The following is a 22,158-nucleotide window of genomic DNA, read 5'->3' on the forward strand; positions in this document are numbered from 1 at the left end:
GTGAGGTGCTTTAAAAAAAAACAAAACCTCAACCACATTCTGGTGCCCATCACCTGGAAATCTTTCCACCACTGCTCCAGACAGAGTAAAGAGCCAGTAGACCAAGGGTTACAGTCAAGAACATCCTTTTATTCAATCAGGTAAAGGCATTGCTCTTTTCAAACTGCTTTTTATTATTATTATGGAAAAGAAACTGTAATTAACACATGCATTTCACCACGGGCTCTGGGAGGGGGCCTGTGAGGTTGGGCTGCTGCTCTGTAGACAGGATGGGGGAGAGGAGAGGGGCGCTCTGCTGGAACTGGGTAAGAAGTGAACGGATAACCAGGCAGGTTGGAGTCACTAACCGCTAATCTGAGCCCAACAGAACATGTTGGAAACGATGTGTGTAAAACAATAAAGACAAAAACGGTGGATGGTTAGTGCTGGTGCAGAGGCAGACCCTCCAGAAACACTCCTTAAAAACACACACACACACACTGCTCTCTGCAATATGAGTCTCTGAAATGGCTTCTTGATAATAGCATGGTTGATTGTTTCATTAGCTTGATTACAAAAACAAGATCACAAAGTGCCAGGTTTAGAAACCAGTAAACTAAATCCTGTAGCAACTGGACTAAATGTGAACCTTTCAGGCTCTGACTTCATCAGTTGTGATGTTTTTCTAGAATCTTCTTCAGTTAAGCTACAGCTAACCTGTAGCTAAACATCTACTTTTAGCGCTCTTCTGAAGGAATGCTGAAATATCTACAAGTGTCAGAAACATCGATTATAAACACTTTGCTTCTCTTCCAGAGTTGGACTCTAATCGAAGTTGATAAAATTCTAGAAAGCTGGTGCTTTTTCCTAATTGTTGTAACACTAAAGCCAGTAAGAAATGCCGTTTTATATTATTGTGTTTCAAAAACTCAATGAACATGATCACAACGTGACTTTATACTGGTTTAATCAGACATTGTGAGATGCTCTGATGAATAGTTCAAATGTCAAACTTTAAATACATTTAACTTATGTGCAGCTTTGGACTCAAGATCTCACACTTTTCTACCTCTAGAGGCATAAATGTTGCATTTCGAACTTTAGTCAGAAAATCCGACTTCAAAATACAGACAGACAATTTCTAAAAGCCCTAATCACGACACTATACTATTCCCTAATAATTAGTCGTTGATTAATAATTATTCGAGCGTGTTACCATTTCAGCTCCTTGGTTAAGTTTTTTTTTCTTTGTAACGGTGAGATAAATGTAGAAAACTGGTAATCACGGCTGTTTGTTGCCATTGTCTCTCGTCACGTTCAAAGTAAGCTGTTCTTTCCTCAGCTTTTCAAATCTTTATTGGCCAAATCTGTATTGCACTTGGAAATATGTCTAAAAATCAAGATTTTCCACTCATGAATGGAGGCGGGACAAAAAAATACCAGTAAAATATTTGCATTAATATGGGCAGAGCCTTATCATTTCTTTCAAATACCTGATCTCACACACCCATTATTCTAAAAATGTCTCTACAATAGGCAGAGACAAAACAAAGAACCCCCCAAAATGTAAACCATCTATGCTAGCAGTCGTGCTGGTTATCACAGCTGTGTGTTCTTACCCCTCCACCCCGAAACGGCCCCCTCTCGTCGGCCCCAAACCCCCCATGTCCTCGGCCCAGCCCAGAGCCTCGTGGTGTAACTTGTTCACTTACATTAGCTGTTGAATGGAGAAGCTGGAGAAGATGGGGTATGGTAATACAATGTGAAGCGTACAGACAAGGATAACATGTGAGCTAATTGCATTCTGCTCAGACAAAAACAAAACAAAACAAAAAATCTTTGCGTATTCTTTTTTTTTTTTACATTTTTCTTTTTTTTAAACCGCGCTGTAGAGAGAATAGGGAGGAAAGAAAGTTGAGGGGAGAGAGAGAGAGGATACGCAGCTACAGACTACTCCAGTGTCCAAGATAAACAGACGACAAGATACAGAGGAAGAGAAGCAAGACAGAGATTTTTTTTAGACTTTTTTTTTTTTTAGCTTTTCTATAGTATTGAACAATAAAAAGAGCAACTAAATCACACCAATTTCCTTTAGTACTATGTATACTGCTTGAAAAAGCTTCAAGAAGAAGAAGAAGAGAAAGATATAGAAATATGAGGGAGGGGACTTATTTTCTTTTGAGATGGGCACTCAGGAATACAAGATGGAGTCTGTGAACAAAAGGCACTTTTTAGGGACAACCTTTAAAGATGCTCTGAGTCTATAACACTACGTCACCAAACAAATATTTATCATCATTTACAGCTGGTGGGTGTTCGGGGGAGGGGGACTTGGTGGGGTGGGGTGTGGTGGGGGGCTTTTGGGTAAACAGGGTTCGAGTTGCCGCTGACTCGGATGACTACAACCCCGCTGGCCGAAAACGGAGGAAACCCTGGAAGTGAGTCACAAACGAAGACGTCGTCATTTACAGCATGTTTATCTTTTTGTCGCTGTTGTCGTTCAGAAACAGGAATCCAGACTCGCGCATCTCCCGGAATATTGGGAAGATCTTGTCTCTGTTCCACGTTAGGATCACTGGTAGGTAGGATAGAGTCCGCAGGAAACAAATGACAATTTTTTTACAAGTTTTGTTGTTGTTGTTTTTTTTTTTTACAAGAGGATGTGTGTTTTCTCTCTGCTGTGTTGTAAAGGTTTGGGAGACGAAAAATGCCTTTTGTTACAACAACCTTTTCGTACAATGAACACCCCCCTTCCCTCTCCCCGGTAAATACAAAGAAATAGAGTAATGCATGATTTCCTAAAAATTAGTTTTTATGATAACACTTAAGTTTGTTTATTATTATTTATGTATAATAGAGACTGAATGTACTTTATTCTTTTACGAAAGCACCAGTTTTCATAATGATATATATCTTACGAGCTGCGAAATTGTTCCTTTAACTCCCGTCAATAAAAATGAATTTCTTTTCTTGAAAAAGTGATAAAAGGAAACAACGAAAAAAAAAAAAGAAAAGAAAATTAAAACAATGTCCCCCAAACTTTTTTTTTTTTCTTTCTCATTTTTTTTTTTTTTTATCTCACCGCTCGTGTATTTAGAGTCCCGGAGCACGTGGACTTGAAAAACAAACGAACAAACAGAAAAAAAAAAAAAAAATCTTAAGGAGGATTTCCCTCCATTTTTTTTTTTTTTTTTTTTGCATGACACCCTCAAACATTCTCTAACAAACACAATTCCTCTACCAAGGCATTGCACATGGCTCAATCAACATACATCATTTAGTTTCAAGAACAATACTTCCCATCGAAACAATAAAGAAAAACAAATCTGTTCGTTTAAGTTTTAATCCTCATCTACGTTAGCCGATACTCTACGTCTCTACCGATGGGTCTGCGATGGATTTCCGACGGTCGTGGGCCTCGACTCTGCTCCGATTAGCGATTTCCAGATGCATCCTATGACTGTGCGATGTATGCCACGCTTCAAAAAATAACTAGACTGCCACAGAGCTTATCTTGCAAACTAAGAGAAAAAAAAAAGTATATATCTATAAATATATATAAAAGTGTATTATATATAAAGATGCTTGAGATTATCTAGTGAGCTGTCATTGTTTTTTTTTCTCTCCATTCCCTCCTGACATTTTTTTTTTATTTTTCATTTTAATTACCATTCACTATAGCTTATATGTGAGAAAAAACAACCTGAATTCATGTTTGACAAATTGCATAATGGGAATACAGAGGCACTTCCTTTGATTCGAAAAGAAACCAGCCTACCGCCTTCGTCCAGCCGACCCAGTCCTCTCTACGAAGCGGGTGAGAGGTCGCCGGTCAGCTCGGCCAACTACGACTGCTTTCCCTGCGGTGAAGGAACACGGCCAGGCAGTCCAGTTATTTTGTGAGGAACGAATGGGCGTTCGGACTCAACGTGGGAGAACGTGCTGCGCGGGGGGTTTATATGTAGAAGAAGAAAAAAACAAGGTGACTGAAAGCGTAAAGGCCTCCACAGATTGTCTCGATTTAAGACTTCCCTTTGAAATCTGTCGTGTGGCGTCGTTGGGAGGATCGGGGGGGAAAAGACGTGATTAATACTGAACGGTTGTCATGAGTCGGATTTAAAATGTGACACGCTAAGTAGTGATCTATCTACCGTCATGCTTACAAAATTTTTTTTTTGACTTATACGATTGGCTGGCATGATTGTATCAGTGCAGTTATTTGATCTATAAGGGCTCTTCCATTTAAAATGGCTTCGGGGAGGAAGGGGGAGTGCTGGTGTGTGTGTGAGTGCATGCATTTGTGTGGGGCGTAACCATGACAACTATTAAATTTTACTGTCACAGGCAGTTGACAGACAAACTGGCACAACACACATTTGACTCTTGACCTCGTAGGCCTCCGTTAAAAAAAAAAAAAAAAAGTCAGAAATGTGACGACATAATTTTTCTCCGCAGTGTGGCCCCCTCAGCTCTTGGAGCAGCAGCCTATCTGGGAGTGTAAACAACAGGATAAACTTACAATTTGTAATATTTTTTATACACTCAACAGATTGAGATCTCAGAGTGTTTTTGTTGTTGTCTAACTGGTTCAGCTCGTCTGTCTCCAGGAATAATACAAATAAAAAAATCCTGTGATTGTCAGAACCCCACTCGTTTTTTTTTTTTTTTGTTTGTTTTTCCTACAGTAAAGGGCCTCCTGGTAGAAGAACAATTAAATCATGTCAATAAAACAATTATTTGGGATAATATGCTTCTTTGATTGCTGGATGAGAAAACTGGTAACATTAATAGGAAGCTACAGCTGGCAGCTGTTAGATCAGTAAACACCTAATCTAGTTGTATGTGAACCGATTTCCTCAATCACACACAAAAGATTAAGAGTGTCCCTTTTACTTTCCACAAAATTAACTCAAATCCAAATTAGAGGATACTGATTTTTTTTAAGTGACATCCTGCGTTGACATCTTCGTTTGTTCCAGAGGCTGAAGCTAATACGCTTACGGGGCTAGCATCATAATCACATCTTCATAAAAATGATTATCTCCACCACATTGTTTTTAAAATATCGTAGACGCCGGATCGTTTTCAGAAAGCCTTTCATCCACACCAAATCCCACAGTGAGCGTTGTTTTAAACATGCCAAACACACAGCGTAGCACAAAGCTGAAAACTGTCAGCCGACCAGAATCCATCCAAACAAAAACCACTTCTGGTTAGGAATTAAACATGGCACCAAAAGGTTCATATAAAGGTTGAACTACTTTTAAATATCGTATTGGAGTACAAACGTAATAAGACACAAGATCATCTCAATTGGGATATCGCATCGCATTGTTTGTCGTTGACTGTAATGTGTGGGATCCTGAAACTCAGTTCACGCAAACACAAATACAGTTTTCTGAAATCTGTACTTTGGTCGGAGTTTTCCTCAATTATTGGGGTTTTTTGGGATATAAAATTGAGTTTTTGTTCACACAAAAGGCCAAAAAAAATGTATAAAAATGTATTCGTTTCTCCAGATATCCGGCTAGGTGTGGACTAGGCCTTAAAACAACGGCAATTTCACAAATGTTTTAGTGGTTCTTGCCAATTGTATTTTGTGAAGCTCTCAAGCAGAGGAGGATGTCCACCACCAGCGATCATCTTCAATTCAATATGTACTGAGAACCGGTGATTTTAACTACCAGTTCAGTAAGCTGCAAAACACAGTTTACTGAAACCACAACAATATTTTTACTTTTTACTATCAGAAGGTTATTTGGACCAAAAGCCATTCATGTGTTTCAAGTGTTCAGTGTTTCATTCAGGAGGATTATCGAGGGCGCACCACCTCCTACTTCCATTTCCTGTTTGAATAAATGTCTGCCTGATTTATTTTTTTGGGTGAAAAGATCGGAATCAGGCCGTTCAGACTGATGTGATGTGATGGTCACATCCGAGCCCCAAATCAAATTTGGGTTACATTTGTGTGAATGAAGCCTAAGAAGACCCTGATAAACATCGGTCATTTTAACGTTTTTGTAAATATCCACTGGTTTCATTCAGCAAGTGTTTTTTCCTCTTTAAGAGTTTTAATTTGGTCAAAAATATTTAATTATTTCTATCTAGAAACATTGTTTGGAAGCATCAAATAGAATAAAAACAAAAATCCCTTTTCGGATTGAAAAAGATGTTTGACCATGGATTAGCTGCTAGCTTCAGCCTCTGGGGCTAACATATCTGTACCAACTCCAGGTAAGACACTACCTGCTGACAAATTCTGAACATAATTATTCTTTAAATGTTAATTATCACAATCCACTGTGAGACTAATCATTAGCACTGGCAACACGTCCATTAACTGTAATCCAGTTCATTTGTCCTGCTTATGTCTCAAACTCTGCCCTCCAAGTGGAAATGGACCACACAGTCAGTCAAAATGTCAAGTAAATGCTAAGTGAATTAAAGTGCAATAACACCTGCAGCCACTAGGTGCTTTTTCCTCACAATCTCAGACTTTAATCAGTCAAGCACTGACAAATAGTAGGTCAAACATATTTACTGTTTGACTTCCTTCTTCTCAAGCAAGTGATTGTCATCATTTTCCAGGGATTTTTAAGAATTAAAAAAATCGAACTAAAACCTCACGTTTTTGTTCAATCTAGCTCCAAAACCGTTCTCCGTTTCCGCCATCATGTCTAATACAGTCACTTCTTAGTAAACACCCAGAAATTTAAAGTTAACATGGCCGTATCCATCTCTTTACATCGTTTTGAATTAACTCCAGTCTAACCAGCTGCTCACTGTAGCTCCCCATGGGTGTGACACCAGCTCCACATCTAAAACAGCAGGTGGGCATATTCCTCAAGTTTTTACAAGCACTATTTTTCTCCGGGTTAGCCAGCCGCTCCGTGTTCTTTGCCCCCCAACATATCACTTCTTCTTCTCTCGCTTTAAGGTGCTGCCATTCAAATACAAAAACAATTAGAAAATAGTACAAATCCAAAAAGGAGTCAATTCAAATAAGAAAAAAAAACAAGCGAGGGAAAAATAATTAGTCAGCGTTCGTCTATGTTACAAAAAGGGGACGATTGGGGGCGAAACTCATAGCTGCTGCCAATAGCGGTGACATTGCTCAGCGTCCAGGACGCCGATTGCTTCGTGTGTGGAGGGAATTTACTGAGATTATCGGGTAAAAAAAAAAGGAAAGCTTTTACATATACATATAGAAATATTATGACCTGAAAGGTGAGAAATCCTGCAGTCATGGCACACAGACTGACAACGTTATGAGCAAAGGGGAGACCGGTGATTGGCTGAATCGAACCATGCCAGGTGGAGGACGCCTGAAGGCTTCTTGTACCTTGTGGTGTGTTTCCTTTTCGTAGAACGTAAAAATCATCTCGGCGAGTGTGGTTTACCTCCCATGCCTCGTAGGTAAATAGTGCACATCGTTAAGGGTTAGTGTTGACTGATTCAGCTTGTAGTGCAACTTTAAATCAAGATATGGTTTGGCATGGTCGCTTGCTTATTGGTGGCCAGGCAAGAGGAGCCAATCGGGTTTCGCTCTGGGCAATGATGAGATCCTGGGCCGCTGTTCTCACTGGACGCTCATCGTCTCATTTGGGTTTTGAGTTTGTTGTGGGTGAAGTTTTTTGTAGCTTGCTGGACTGTTGATTTTTTTTTTTTCTTAGCCATTTGTTTCACAATGCGTCCTTGGAAAGCAGGAGAAGCTGACCGCTCCCCCCACGTCCGCTTGTTGCTGCCGCATCGCTGCTGTGGTTCCTGGGCGTGAGGAGGCCCGCGTACCGCGTCCTCCTTCGCTCCATCTTCCTCCCAGCCTCCTTCGAGTCCATCCGTTCGTCTTTCCCTCTTCACCCAAATCAGGTCCTCCCCCTCCGAGTGCGTGAATGTGTCCAGGGTTCCACTAGAAGTGTCATGCGACTGTAATTTCCTGCGTTGCTTGGTTATATTTCATATCAGATGAGACGTACTGTCAGGGCTGGTCGGCGGGTTGGTAAGACAATTATTGTCATCCTGCAGGTTGTTTCTCTGTTCTTTTTTTTTCTCATTTTGAATTGTAAAGAAAGATATCTATTTGCTGGTTTGCGCACAGACCTTGTCAGAGGAACCAAGACTGGAAGAGAAAAAAAGGGAAGGGGAAAGTAGAGATGCGGTTAGTTTTGTCTCAAATGCTTTTGAAAATGTAAAAACAAGGTGAAACATCAATTAAAAACTCAAAAGTCCAATCATTTTCTGGATTAGTAAGCACCTCGTACTAAATGTTACAGTAAAAACAACACTTAGTGTGGATGTTACATAATAAAGACAATGTGAAGGATAGAATTTGTTTTGTTTCAGTCGCTGTACCATCGTAAATTTTGAGCAAACTTTTAAAATGCCACAAAAAAAAAAGAGAGAAGGCGAATTAGGCGTGATTGGTCTGCTGGTTTGGGGCGAATCAACCAGGTTACACAAATCAGGATGTTAACGTTATGCATGGCTGTAGTAAACAGAAAGTAGAGGTCGCAAACTGTCATGGACCACACATCTCAGGAAAATTGAGAGAGTCCTTCTCTCTGTGCTGAAGGTTTGGACCAGGAAAATTTTTTTAAGCGTGAACTTATCTGGCATTTACAGAATTAACTCCTTTTTGCAAAACCTGAAAACCACTTTAAGGGAGTGTAAAAACTTTCTTGCGAAATTGAGGAAATAGTCGACCTTTTTTTAATGCAAAACATCAAAATGTATATAAAAAGATGGATACAAGTGTGGCTAGTGAGGGATCAAAAAACAAAATCACATAAATGAGACGTGAAAATATTCTTTAAAAGGGAACTGAATTATCTCTGACACGTTGAGACGGGTTTATTATTCATTCAAGCTGTGATAGAGAACGAGACTTTAAGCAGACAACAGGAAGGCTAAGCAGAGTACAGCAAAGTGGGCTACATTAATCAAAGTGCTTGCAATGGATTTTATTTAGAGTCAAGAGAGCTAAATCCCAATGTTTTTAGATTTTATCTTAAAAAAAAATGCTGCAAGCAATTTATAATTTCAATTCAGTTTGTTTCCAGGTGCTGTACATTTACTAACACTATGGTGGATTTGGGGATAGAAGTCCAGGTGGTGTTGTTCTGTCTTTCTGTAGCAGCAGCAGGGTTACAGCACCCTGACCCTCTGTGTCACTCACACCGTCTTCATGTCTGGTGTCTCCCAGTCAGTGTGAGCAGGGGGCAGAACTGGGTCACTGCTGCTGAAGTTGGCTGCCCTGCTTGGCCTGCGGGATCTGCCACCGATGGCTCAAGTGCCAACATTCTAAAAGTCAAGCCTTGGAAACTCCTCCGCTCCTCCGGGAAAGCGGTCCTTTTGTTTTGTTTGACTCTAACAGGTCGCATGAATACCACCCCTTCCCCCTCTGCCCTTCTCAGCTAGCACACTCCCCGGGGCGGTGGGGGCACCGTCCCAGCGGGCCCATGCCATTGTAACTTCCCCCTTCTTAGTTACTCTGCCTTCCACCCATCTATCTCTTGTAAGCATTGCCTCTAAATCCTTGGCAGTAGACAGTGACCACTCTCTTTTCTTTCCCTGGATCCCTCTCCAGCAAAGCCCTTCTCAAATTCAAGATCGCCCAGCTATGACATCATGTCTGGTCACCCGGGGTAACGAGACGACCGAGACGTGACTTTGAAGCGGGCTGAAACTCGGGTTCCCTACATTGGGGTCTTTAAAAGTGGGGGCCTGCCCGGGAGTGCTGTGGGGACCTCCGAAGGTCGGAGGGAAGATGAGAAAAATAAACCGCAAAAATAAATACATTTTTTAATCTTACATTTTTTTGAATAATTTTTTTCTGCTATTAAATCTTTTTTTAAAATCTAAAATATGAGTAAGAATAATACTCAGAAATGTTACTTCTGATACTCATTTTCTACCGGAGCTCACAAGAAATGGAAAAGTTTCCAATAAGGACATTGCTGCAAAAACCACAAAAACTGTGGGAATTAAATAAAAATAATTATGTGGTTAATATAAAACATCACATGTTTTCTTATGATCAAAAAGAATCGTGATGAAAAATTTTATTATCTGATAAAATTTTTCATGGTTATCTAAAATCAGATCATATAAGGCAGCATTTATGCTAAATGAATGTAATAATTATTCAACACTGACAAAAAAAAAAACATTATAAAAATGTATGGTCCTTTACATATTTTGTATCATCGTCAGATACAAAATCTCTTTGGGGTCTGTGGCTCGGAAAGGTTTGGGAACCCTGCTCTGAATATCAAGCATTTGTCTGCACTGTTTGAGATCTTGTTTCTTTTCTCTGCTGGTTGTAGAGCAGCACATTTGCCACTAGAGGGCACAAGAAGGCCACAGCTGGTAGCTGAAGCTGTCTGTGCAGCCTGACCTCTGGTCTCCACGTAGACACTTTCGCCCCAAACCTTTCTGCTGTTTTGTGGAGACCTACGTTTTTATCCTGCTTAAACGTTCCAGAGCCCAAATTATCCCAGCTTCCCGTGTTAAAGACGTGTGGAATATTTGCAATGTTCAGGACGTGCAAGCAAATTTCAGTAATAGTAGGGTAAAAAAATATATACTGACGGGCAAATGAGTGGAAATGGGACAAAGAAGAGAAACTGAGAGGAGCAGAAATGAAAAGCAAGACAAAGCGAGAGAACGAAGGGCAGAGAAATAAGGGAGGGAATCCTGAGATGGTTTCCATGTGTCGAGGTGCGGGGCTGAGCTGGCTCCAGGCGGGTGTGGTTAGACACTAATGAGAAAAGTACTGGTGGTAATGGTGGAGGCACAAGAAGGGGGGGAGGTGCGGAGCGGCGATGGGAAGAGAGCGCAGAAGGTGAAGGAGGCGTACAGTAAAAAGAGGAGAATTAAATATGAGCGAGGGAAGGGGAGCAAAGTTTGAGGAATGAAGTAGGTGAAGTGGAAAAGTGGGGGATTGGGTGGAGCAGGGAAAGGAAAAGGTAGAGAGAGAGAGAAAGAGAAAAAAAGGCAGTGAGGGGAAAAGGGCCGTCTGCCTTGAGGGCAGGCTGCGTACATGCCAAATAAACAGTTGAGCACATATGGTAAACCACACACGTACAGTAAAATACAGATGTACAAATGCACACTCTGATGGTGCGCTGTGGGTTGGTGTAACTGGAGAGGTGGAGGAAACCCTGCAGCAGGTTTCACAGAGTGAGGGAGTAAGGAGCTCTGGCTCACATCCACTCACTTAATAAGTTTCCTGAGTTTCACCAGTAATTACAGTCGAGGCAGATGAGCTTCCTCTTACGGTTTCAACACGGAGAGCGGTTCTGGGAGTGGACGTCCCTCACGTCTTACCTGTGTCTGCTGCGGGATGTTCAGAAAGTTGTTGTCCCGTGATCCGATGCCGACAAACCTGTTGGGAGCTGTGGCGCCTGGCGTGGAGTATGCTGTGGAAACAGAGCACACACCACGCTGGACATAAGTGACCTTTCGAGTAACTGGCCCCGCAACGTCAAGTTCAATTCGGTCCAATTTGGTGTATTTATATAGAGCCGAGTTACAACAGATGTTATCTCCAGGCACTTCACAAAAACAGGCCAGAATCACTATATGTAGTTCTACAGATTACTGTAAAAAACCCTGACTGTACAGTCCAATCACAGCCAGTCAGATCCAACTACATCCAGCACAATTTGACCTTAATTATAAGACTGGATGATAAACGTCTGTTCATCATGTAATGCCAAATACCAACGGATTGACTAAAGCAACACTTTACACTTTACTAGCTAAATTGATTCACTTAAACGTTTTTCACTCCAAGATTCCTGGGCAGCCTTGTAAATCTGCTATCTACCCTGCTCAGTTTTATGTCCACAACATCTTTACGCATCAGATTAAGACAAGCCTTAACAAGTTGTACTTTTTAACTTACAGAGTCAAAAATGATACATTGATCATATATTGAGATGAAAATTTGGAGAGTAACGTAAGTTTATCAACTACATTTGTAGGGGCAAAATAAATAATGTTACACATAAGATCAGTAGATGGTTACAAAACTTGCTCGACTCAAATGTACCATTTTTACAGCTAATTTTCCTTCCTATTTTAACATATGACTACAAAAAATTATTTCGAATCGCAAAGCAGTTAAAATCAAGAGCAGTGTGGCACTAAATGTGCTATGAAAACAGCTTTAAAAAAAACCCCAGACATTGAGGGAGTTTATCTTAATGAGTTTATTGTCAAAACACTATTGATTTAAGACACAAACAAAAAACCCAAAGATGAAGGCGATTTTGTCCAACTTTATATAGAATAGGTGTCAAAAATGTTCTGGATGTTTAAGGTATTTTGTTGAAAACTGGAAATACATTTCATGTTTCATTACTCTGTAATATTTTTCTAGAGCTATCCAAGCCTGAACACTAAATACAAACTTAGCATTTTTCCAGACTATTTGAGAATGCGTAGGAACCGCGCTTTCTTGAATGTGTGAGAGGGCGATGTTTGTTCATGGTAATGCTAGTGCTAGTGGTGATGCTAATGCTAGGGCCTTGTAAAACTAATTTAGCTTAATGACAAGAAAAAAAAATCTAAAGTTTATCAGAAAAACACAATTAGAAGGAAAACTTACTACTTTAATACTATTTTGTTTCATCTCAACATAAACATTTATTTAACCAAAAATGCATCCTTAATATGAAGCTTAAAATATGCAACAAGATTCTATTGAAAGGGAAAAAATACTATGGGTAAATGTAAATGTATTGTTTTATTTGACAGGTTTTGAATGTTGTACACAATATGTGCTTCTCTTGTCTTGCCCGTTTTTCCACACAACCCGAGAAATTTCCAAACACAGGCTGCTAGCTGAACCATCTCAGCTAGCTTCCATATCTTAGCAGAACTGATAGTTACAGATGGACTGTTATGGTCAGAATTAAACTTGTAGTAGTGTAATAAAATAGTTTTATGTAAAGGTATGGAGTCTGTTTCTGCCTTTAGGACCTTGGTAAAAGTCTTAGACTATTTTCTTGTCTGTATGTTATAATGCTAATGCTAAGACTACGTAAACCAAGATTAGAAAAAGAATAGCAAAAAAAATACAATATTAATTTCAAAAAAGAACATCTAGTAGATGTACAATTGCTCAATTTGAACTTTTATTTTATTTCGGAATAAAAATGTTTCCTACTTGCTGCAACTGCCGTCATCTTTGATACCTAAGCTACTTGCTAGCTTTCCTGCCTTTAGCATTTATCATAGGGTCACTGAGATCTCAGTACACAAAATAACAAACCTGGCTGTTTGTAGTGTTAATTTTTCTTGAGCATTAAGTGTTCTGAGAATTAACAGATATATGTTGCAGCCAGTCAAAATTCATAGCAGATGGTTTTATGTGAATACCTACAGTGTGTCTCTATTAGTATTCGGGTTGTCAGGACATCTACATTAACCTGCCAGAGAAGAAACCTGAGCGATACAGTCTTTCTTTTTAATGAATTCAAATGGTAATCTTTTATTTATCTTTTTTATTTACCCTCTCTTGTTCTCTGATGACTCTGGCACCATAAAACCAGAATTGCCTTATTATACAGTGTGCGATACAACTAACAGCCCACCAGCTGATCCTTTTGCTGAGAAATCTGGTGTCCATTTAGTACTCCAGTCATAAAATGTCATCTCTGCTTTTGTTTCTTTATACTCAGATACACCGTGGCAAACTTTACAGCACCGCGGACGCAGCGTTAGCAGTCATTAGCTAACATCTGGAAGTCATCAGCAAATTGCACAGTTCTCCATTTATTCTCCACACACCACAAATTTATTTCACTCTGACGGACACTATTTCTCCGAATTCTTGGCCCCTTCTTTCTCTCTGACACTTCTTAGAATAACTCTAAAGCTGCGGTCTTCTGTGCACTCCTGCATTTTACCTTTTAGATCGCTGTAGCAAAAAAAAAAGAACCCACATATGGAGACAAACTTTTCCAAGCTTTTCCTGCTCTCTTTAAAACTATTATATTTCTAGCCTCTGTTTTTTATGGTGGACAAATCACTAATAAACTATCTCTTTCCAAGATAGTAAATTGACTTATAAAATTATCTATAATTTGGATTTCGGTAGAAAGATGGAGGCAAAAATATAACACACCATAAATGTTGTATTGAGTATGCAAATCAGCTAAATTAGGCATAAGGGAGCATAACTGCAACCAATAAATCTAAGTGCATCCATGCATAGAAAATGCAAAACTTGCACTTTGCTGTTACCTCAGTGGCATTAAAACAGGAGAAATGGCTTGAGGCAAATTTGCAGGGCTAGTCTAGAAGGGGTTAGTTAGCTAGTCAGGCTATCTGCTCAGGTCTGCAGCCGGTTGATGGGCTGACATACGGTACTTCTCATAGTTTTGTTTTTAAAAAGTATTTGGCGTCCTCACCATGACTGACTGTGTTTTTCTTGCCCAGGAATATTTCCAAACCTACAAATTTGTCTTTTTTGGTAAACATAGGCAATGCCTAGTGGCAGTTTCAGCCAGCTGAGTGTTTCTGTCAGCAACAAGTCGGAGAGGGGCACCGTAAAATTCTCAATGTTACACACAACCAGAGACAACCCAGGTCACTCCAGTGTTTTAATCTCCATCTGATTAAAACCACTCTGAACTCTTGTGTTGTTATGACGGAAAAATGGAGTAATTTTCAAACCACAACTTTTTGAAACCTTGAAACACCTTGACGACGTTAACCGACCCATTTCTAATTTTATCATCTCATTTTACACATTTCTGACAACATTTCGTACCGTCCTGAGAGAAGCCTTTCAAATATCCAACAGATACAAATGCACTTGCAGATGATTGACAAAGAGTTAATCTCTGGAGTCTAAGGATCAGATTTATGAAACTCTGATCTATATAGATCAGAGTTTTATAAGAGTTACAGATTGCAGCTTCACATATTTCACAAATATGACTTTAAAAATAAAGCAATAACACATGTAGAAAACAACATCTGTTAAATATTGTAACTACTATTTATTGACTACTTAGGGTATTTAACTACTTAATAAATAAGCTAAAAATGAAAATTAAATGAGACCAATAACACCAGTGAACTTGGTTTTAATCAAGTACTGCTACGCATATCATTGAGGTCAGTAAAACCCAGTGGAAATGTTTGTCATAATCTGATATGCAAACTCAGATCTCCCTGGGTGACAAACTCTGCGCTGAGAGACGGAACACAGCTGAATCCTGACGCTGAGGATCAGTCGGGGATATTTAAAACCAACTGGCATCAACGTCTCTGACAAATTTAGGGCAGTTTGAGGTTCCCCCACGGACTCCAGAGACCTAAACTTACTGAAGGACTCAGGGAAGCTTGTGTGCAGACTTTGTGTGGTCTGTTTGTGTGCAGGAAAGGGAGGAAGGACAGCAATGAGAGACACAGGAAGGAAGGTACAGTATACATCCATGTGTTTCTAAGAATTGAAATAACATACAAAAGACATTAAAGACTTGCAGACGCTGACTGGGGGTGAGGGAGGGGAGGAAAACACTAGCTTTGAAGAAGAGCTAAAAGTTAGAAAATAAAAGAAAAGGTGCTCCATCCAGTGCCCCTCTACCGTAAGACTGGCAGACATATTTCTGTCATCACTCCCTTACCTTAAAAACTTGACTTATTCTTCCTGTTTCACACTCACCAAGCAAAGGGATCCACAAAAATTCCACTAACGTCCCAGTTTCTGCTTTGGAGTCCATATAACATAACTGCCCTAAATTTGTGCCCCTCTGGAGACAGCAAGTCAACACTTGAAATCAGACAGTTTGCCGATGAGTCCTTTTAGGGAGGAAAAGAGGAAACAGAGCAGCAATGACGCTTTCGTAGCATGACACGTGGAGTGGCTTCAACTTGTGGTGCCACCACAATTCAAGGGGCCTAATAAAAAGCCATGTGGAGTGCCACACATGTCTGTAATGACACATAGTCAAAACCTCTGAGGGCCTGGGACTGCACCTTATTTTCTCTGCTGGTTTCCAAATTCTTCTGCAAGGAAGGGAAAGTGAGATGCTGGAAACATAATTACGGCACGAGGTCGGAGGAGGAACAACACGACACTGGTCTTTTGTCACTAGAGGGAGGTTTCTCTCTTTTCTTTTCTTTTTTCCTGTGTTACTTTGCAAACGGTCTCTGCAGGGTCACTTACACGGAGATGCGGGCGAGGAGAGTCCGCCGTCAGGGGGCGTGCTGTTGGGTTTAGAGTCGGGCATGGGGAGGGGCACTGGGCGGGCCACTGGGGGAGGTGGAGGCAGCAAGAAGGAGCCTGGCATTTTGCTCTGGCCGCTCCCGTTCGGCTGCGGACAACACAAATAGGGTCAAGAGGGCGGCATGCGACAACCCGCAGACACGGAATGGAAAAGGGGAGCGGCTCAAGAAGGCCGGGCCCAAAATATAAACAAATTCATGACGGAAGGAGGAAGAGATGGGCGGGAAAAAAAAAAAAAAAAACTAAGGGAATGAGGTATGCGGACGCCATCTTTAATGAGGGTGTGAAAAATAATAGCCACCACAAGAAGTGATTTGGTGCGGGACCAGGGTCCGCCGAGGCGGTCCGTGTTGGGTGAAGGAGGTTGTGGAGGCAGTGAGAGAACTCTTTGACTGGGCTCATCCATCAGATGGCAAGAAATCAAAAGCATGGGAGAACACTCGTCTACACAATCACAACACCACCAACCAACGGTACCAAATCCCAAGCAACCAAACGGCAACTGAAATCGGAACAGCTAGAGATGAAGACAGTAACACGATGACACAACACAGGACTGGTGTGCTCGACTTGAAGCGTGCCGTGACTGAGTCCCTCTCGTGCTGATGGTTGTAAGCTTCTGAGGGGGGGGGGGGTTGGGTGGAGCAAAAGAAAGAAATGGACAAGAGGAAGAGAGGGGAAGACGTTGGGGTCCAGAACAGGAAACGGCAAAAATGACACCGACAAGACAATACGAAGATTTCTAGACCAGCTTACTGAACCAGTGTCTGGTGTGTTGTTTGTGGGTGTGTCTCTGGTGGTGTGAGTCCTCGTGATGTGAGAGGTAATTGGTGGTATCTTTGTTTTTCCGTCAACCTGCCTGCGTGCTTTTCTGTGTTTCAGGCAGCTGCTGCAGGTAGCAGCGTCTCTCCTGCCTTACCTGTCCAGCGGCCTGCCCTGAGCCATCGGCACAGACGAACTGCACAAATTCCTTCAGGGGGTCCTGTCCGGGGTGGTGGTGGTATCGTATGGTGGGGTGGGTGAAGTAGGGGCTAGACTGCTGGATGATGGAAGGGGACGGGAAGTGCAGGGCCGAGGCTGACGCACGGGGACTCCCTGCGAACACAGATATCGGCATTAGTCGGACAGAGGCCAGGAAGGATAAAATAAAGATGTGAGAGACAGATGCACCCGTTAAAACGAAACACAAAAGATCAGGTGATGAATGAGTGACAGCAAGAATGACTGTTACAGATGTCTTTTTTTCCAGTGAGATATAGGAAAGTATATCAATACTCCTAAATTTAAACAAGACAACATTTAGAGATCATTATGGTGTTTAAAGCCACAAATTTCATATTCCACTTGATCCAAGAGCAACTTCAGCACACACACTTCATTAAAATCAACTATAAAACATCTGGATAATGACTGTTTTGTAAAAAAAAAAAAGATTTTTAAAAGTCATAAAAATTCAGAGATGCAAGATCAGGCATCGTGATTTGGTGATGATGGCGTGTGACGCCAACAGGCAGGTTCAGGGACCACGCAATTGGTGTGTACCACTCAGTTCAATACGTCAACTATAAGCTTAATCTGTCTTTTCTGTCTCTGTTACTGGTGTATAAAAAACACACAATAATGGGGGGCAATTAATCTGTTAGCTATCTGTTGGAATATCTAAATGCAATTCACTGTGTCACTGTTGGAAAAGTACGTTGATAAAAGTACTTTTCCAACTTTTTTCCAACTAAATATATTTAGCAACTAAATATATTTAGTTTAGCAACTAAATATATTTAGTTGCTAAATATATTTAAATGAAAACCTTTTTTTTTTTTGAATCTTAAAAATATATATATTTTGCAACAAAACACTGTACTTTGAACGTGTGTGTGATCTACAATGTGCCAGGAGTTTGGTTGATTCCTGACTCCTCAACATAAGGCCTATATCTATCAGTAAACCTGATTTGTATTAAACCCCCCTCCACCCCATACGAGCCCACCAGCACCTTGCTCTGGGCTGCCTGCTCCAAAGTGAAGTCATCTTCCTGCTCCTATAGTCTACCATACTAATCCCTTTACAAACTGGGAGAAAGCCAAGTGCAGGGGGTATGTGGGTGGGTTCAAAACAGGAGGAGAGGAATGGTTGGGACAGAAAGGATACAGCTCTTATCTCCCTCTGTGACTTTCCTCATAATCTCCCCTTTCCCCCAAAACCCCCAACTATCACAAAATGGGAATGCTTTATTTATGAGTTCTTGTACATTTAAACCAGCTGCGTTAAAAAGACAGAAATGACTTTTTCAGTCTCATACAGCAAATCAGAACTAAAATCTAGTGTGAAAGATGAAATTAAAAAGAAATGGCAGGAGGAATAGAATAAGTAGCAGAAAGGAAGACATTTTTATTCCCTTCTAAAAATTGTGGGTAAGATGAGGGGAAACATCAAGGAGGAGGAGAGAATATTTTATCAAGACTTTGATTTGGCCATATGTATTTAAATTCTAATTGAAAAAGAATAGGAAAGCATTGTACAGGAGTTTGTGACTGTGGCCAATCACTGTAGACAGGTGAACATGTACTGATGGATCGGACACAATATTATAGAGAGGTGTTCTTCAAAATCGACTTCACGAGCAAAAAGTACAATTTATTTTAGTTGATTTACTTTGCTTAAATTGAAACCACATTTGAAGTGAGGCGCTTTTTCAGTTTCTTGTAAAATCAGAACAACACTCCAGTTCAGTAGGTGGCGATAAAGCACACTGAAAGCTGTTTGCCAATTGCCAGTAAAAACAAAAGAAGAACCAGTAGTGTTTGTATATTCTGCTGTAGCTTTAGCTAACTACTTGTGACTAGTTCACTATTCACCTGAAATGTTATTGAGTGACAATAACATTTATAAATTATACTTTTTTGTACACTTTGGCTTTATTTTTGACTACTTTGACCAGTTAGATAACCAGTTAAATTATTTGGCCATTAGTGCTATTTCACATTGTAGCTAATGACAGTTAGCTCTTACTTCCTTGTTAACACAGAAAGCTCAAATCTGTCCTTAAAATAATTATAGAGCAAGAGTTTTTGTTTGTTTTCTATTATGTAGCTATTGTAGCATTTATAATCGATGCGTAATATCTAATATTGACTAAATAATAGGATTAAATATGTCTTTAGGTGAAAGTTAGAGGTTTTAACCATATATCCCGAACTTGGCGCGTTGTAGCTCAGTTGCAATGTTCTGTACTACACAAACATTTTAACCAAATGTTAACATTTGGTTAAAACATTTATATTTAAGAACAACTCACCAGAAGTTCTTGTAGCTATTCAACATTATTTTTTCCCCCTCAAGAACAATTTAGTGACACAAACCTGTAAAAGACAACTCTGCCTTCTGTCGAAACAATGTAAAAATAGGACTTAAAAGTAAAAGATGACAAGACTTCTATAAAGAACACGTATGTTCACTGAATGTGATTGAAAGGTCAGAGTTAATCAAAGTCAATGCATTTTTTCTGGGCTAAATACAGAACAGAAAAGACAAATCTTAAAATATCCTGGTTGTGCAGAATTTGGAGATACATGTGCATTTATACCAGGTGTTACAGAAGCTAACTACTTGAAGTTTATGCTAAATATTTCCACCAACATCACACTTCTTCTACTACTTCTTTCTCATCAACATCTAAAGGTTGATACATACTTTACATAATGACATCATTTTGTTCTTACAGCTCTGCTTTGGGAAGTTCTTCTAGCTTCTATACTTTAGTTCTTGTAAACTATAAAATGTCCTTGCTAGCAGGAACTTTGTTCATGTTCGTGACGCCTTGGGTACCGAGAACCAATTTATCTGTACTTACCCATCACTTTTCACCATGGCTCTCAAAAGTGTTCACAGCCCTGTTAAAATGCCAGGTTGTTGTGATGTGAAACAAATGAAACGTTTCATAAATTATTCCAAACCATTTTTCCCCATATAATGCAGACTTTCCCAACACAAACCTACTAAGCCTGGTGGTAGGGGGCGCTAAGGCAGCCCACCATGTTTTTGTGTTGAAAAATGTTAAAAGTTAAAAATATTGAGACCAACTGGCAAACCAAATTTAATCTGTCTTTACTTTCAATGTTACTGGTGTACAAAAATCCAGTTTAAAATAAACAAACAAAGCTTAGCCTGGCGGTACGGGAGCAAGTACAGTCTGGTGGCCTGTCAGGCTTATAATACACTGGAGGAAATGCTGTAATGTGACATTTATGCTGTATTAGGAAATGTATTTATTTAAAAACAACAACAAAAAGGAAAGCCGGAACAATGCAGAGCTTCGGGATCAAATGGATCTCATTCAACAAATGTATCACTCAGGGACAGGCTATAAGAAATTACACGCACACAAACGCACGGACGCACACACACACACATGTACTTATACACAAAAAGCGAGTGCTCCTTACCAATATTTATAGTCATTGTTGCCTTGCTAATGGGATTAGACCATACAGTTGTAAAACTCTGCTATACATGGTCTTTAATAATTTGGTGAATAAATACAGTTATTATTCAATAACTTATTGAAAACAAGCATTTCAGAGAGGTTCATTCTGTGCAAGAAGATTCAGGGGTGTGTCGAAGTATTAGTAGTAAAAAAAAAAAAAAGTTAACGTCCCAGAAAGGTGAAGAGCTGTTCCTTTAACTGATGTGACTGATTGCAGCACCATGACAGAAACACGTTCTTTCGCTGCAGCATTTTTTGCACAATCCCGATCCGCCTGCCACCGAATTCCTGCGGACCCCGTCTGACATGCAGAACAACAACAGCGCTTATGATGTGGTAAGCACTTTCACACTAAGCGAGGCACCAAATGCATTGTTGAAGTTTGCCGCCTGGAAAGAAATCATAACTGTATATAAAAAAAAATATAATAATAAAGAAGCAAAAAAAAAAAAAAAACACACTACAGCTCACCACTACAGCATCGTGGTGAGAGGGTTGGGGTAGAGAGGTTGTCCCGCGATGGTGTGAACGGGCGTCCGTCCGCACGCAAAGCGCCGAGATCAGATTCGCCGTACTCACGTCTGGAGAGGCGCGGGGGAACGTCAACAACCGCAGGGGAGGGAATAATGACACAGTGGTCAACCTCATCGCCTCACATCTGCTCCATGGCTTAAAAATGCTTTGAAGCTTCGCTGCAGAACTAAAGCACATGTGTAATTATCTACAATGAGCTCCTTCATTGGGTGAGTTTACAAAAGAAAAGCAGAGAAAGTCTCATAGTTGGTCTGCGCTGCGGTTTGAATAAATTAATAAAAACAGGGGAGAGATGATTTATGCCTATAACTTCTTTGCTGTGATAGAGCCGGGTCGGAATCGGAGGCGTTTTGACGCAGGAATCAGACAAAAAACTGCATTAAGTCGTATTAGCACGCTAGAAGTCACGCTGCTGATAATGAATTTGGAGAACTGTGGTCTTTGGCAAACAATCACTTTGGATGTTTTTTTGTTTTGTTTTTTTTTGCTAGAATATTGGCACCAGTGAAGGGGGGAGCCTCAGAGATTGTGTAAAAATAAATATGCAGGACTCACAGAGGACTAATTAAAAGTGAACAGAGTAAATAGCAGCAGCAGAAGATGAAGTGTTCAGACTTTTTGTTTCGTATTGTAAGCAAGGCTCTCTCCAAAGGCCTTCGATTTCGGTTTAATCCAAATGTTTCTCTCTTTAAAATCCCCGTTCATCCGTTTAGTCATGCGAACTTTCTGCTAACAATTTAAGATGTCAAGCTCCGGCTGACGGGATGACGGAATAAATATGACATCATCTCCGCTATTTTGTTTCAATTTTGGGAAGTGCTTGTCAAAAAAGCCTGACATGTAGTACACATCTGTTCTACGGAAGAAAAAAAGTGTTCATAGTTTGAAACTCTGCTGTAGTAAAATAAGTGGAGAATTT

At 40.3% G+C, this 22,158-nt stretch overlaps 1 protein-coding gene across 22 annotated transcripts in view; it reads right to left on the reverse strand.

The window, feature by feature from the left end:
* Positions 1-108: 108 nt before the first annotated feature.
* Positions 109-22,158, reverse strand: part of nfixb (nuclear factor I/Xb) — a 199,567-nt gene continuing 177,517 nt past the window's right edge. For 17 of the 22 annotated variants that reach the window (XM_008415321.3, XM_008415312.3, XM_008415310.3 and 14 more), the window contains 4 exons: positions 17,142-17,317; positions 16,163-16,310; positions 11,305-11,396; positions 109-8,095 (listed from right to left, as the gene is read on the reverse strand). In XM_008415321.3, the coding sequence (XP_008413543.1) occupies positions 8,081-8,095; positions 11,305-11,396; positions 16,163-16,310; positions 17,142-17,317 (431 nt within the window). In that variant the 3' untranslated portion in view covers positions 109-8,080. The remainder of the gene's footprint in view (positions 8,096-11,304; positions 11,397-16,162; positions 16,311-17,141; positions 17,318-22,158) is intronic. The other 5 variants (XM_008415331.3, XM_008415329.3, XM_008415325.3 and 2 more) reach the window with 1 other exon arrangement.

The sequence above is a fragment of the Poecilia reticulata genome, chromosome 8 (genome assembly GCF_904066995.2).
Source record: "Poecilia reticulata chromosome 8, P_reticulata-male-v2, whole genome shotgun sequence".
In the NCBI taxonomy this organism is placed as follows: Eukaryota; Metazoa; Chordata; class Actinopteri; order Cyprinodontiformes; family Poeciliidae; genus Poecilia; species Poecilia reticulata.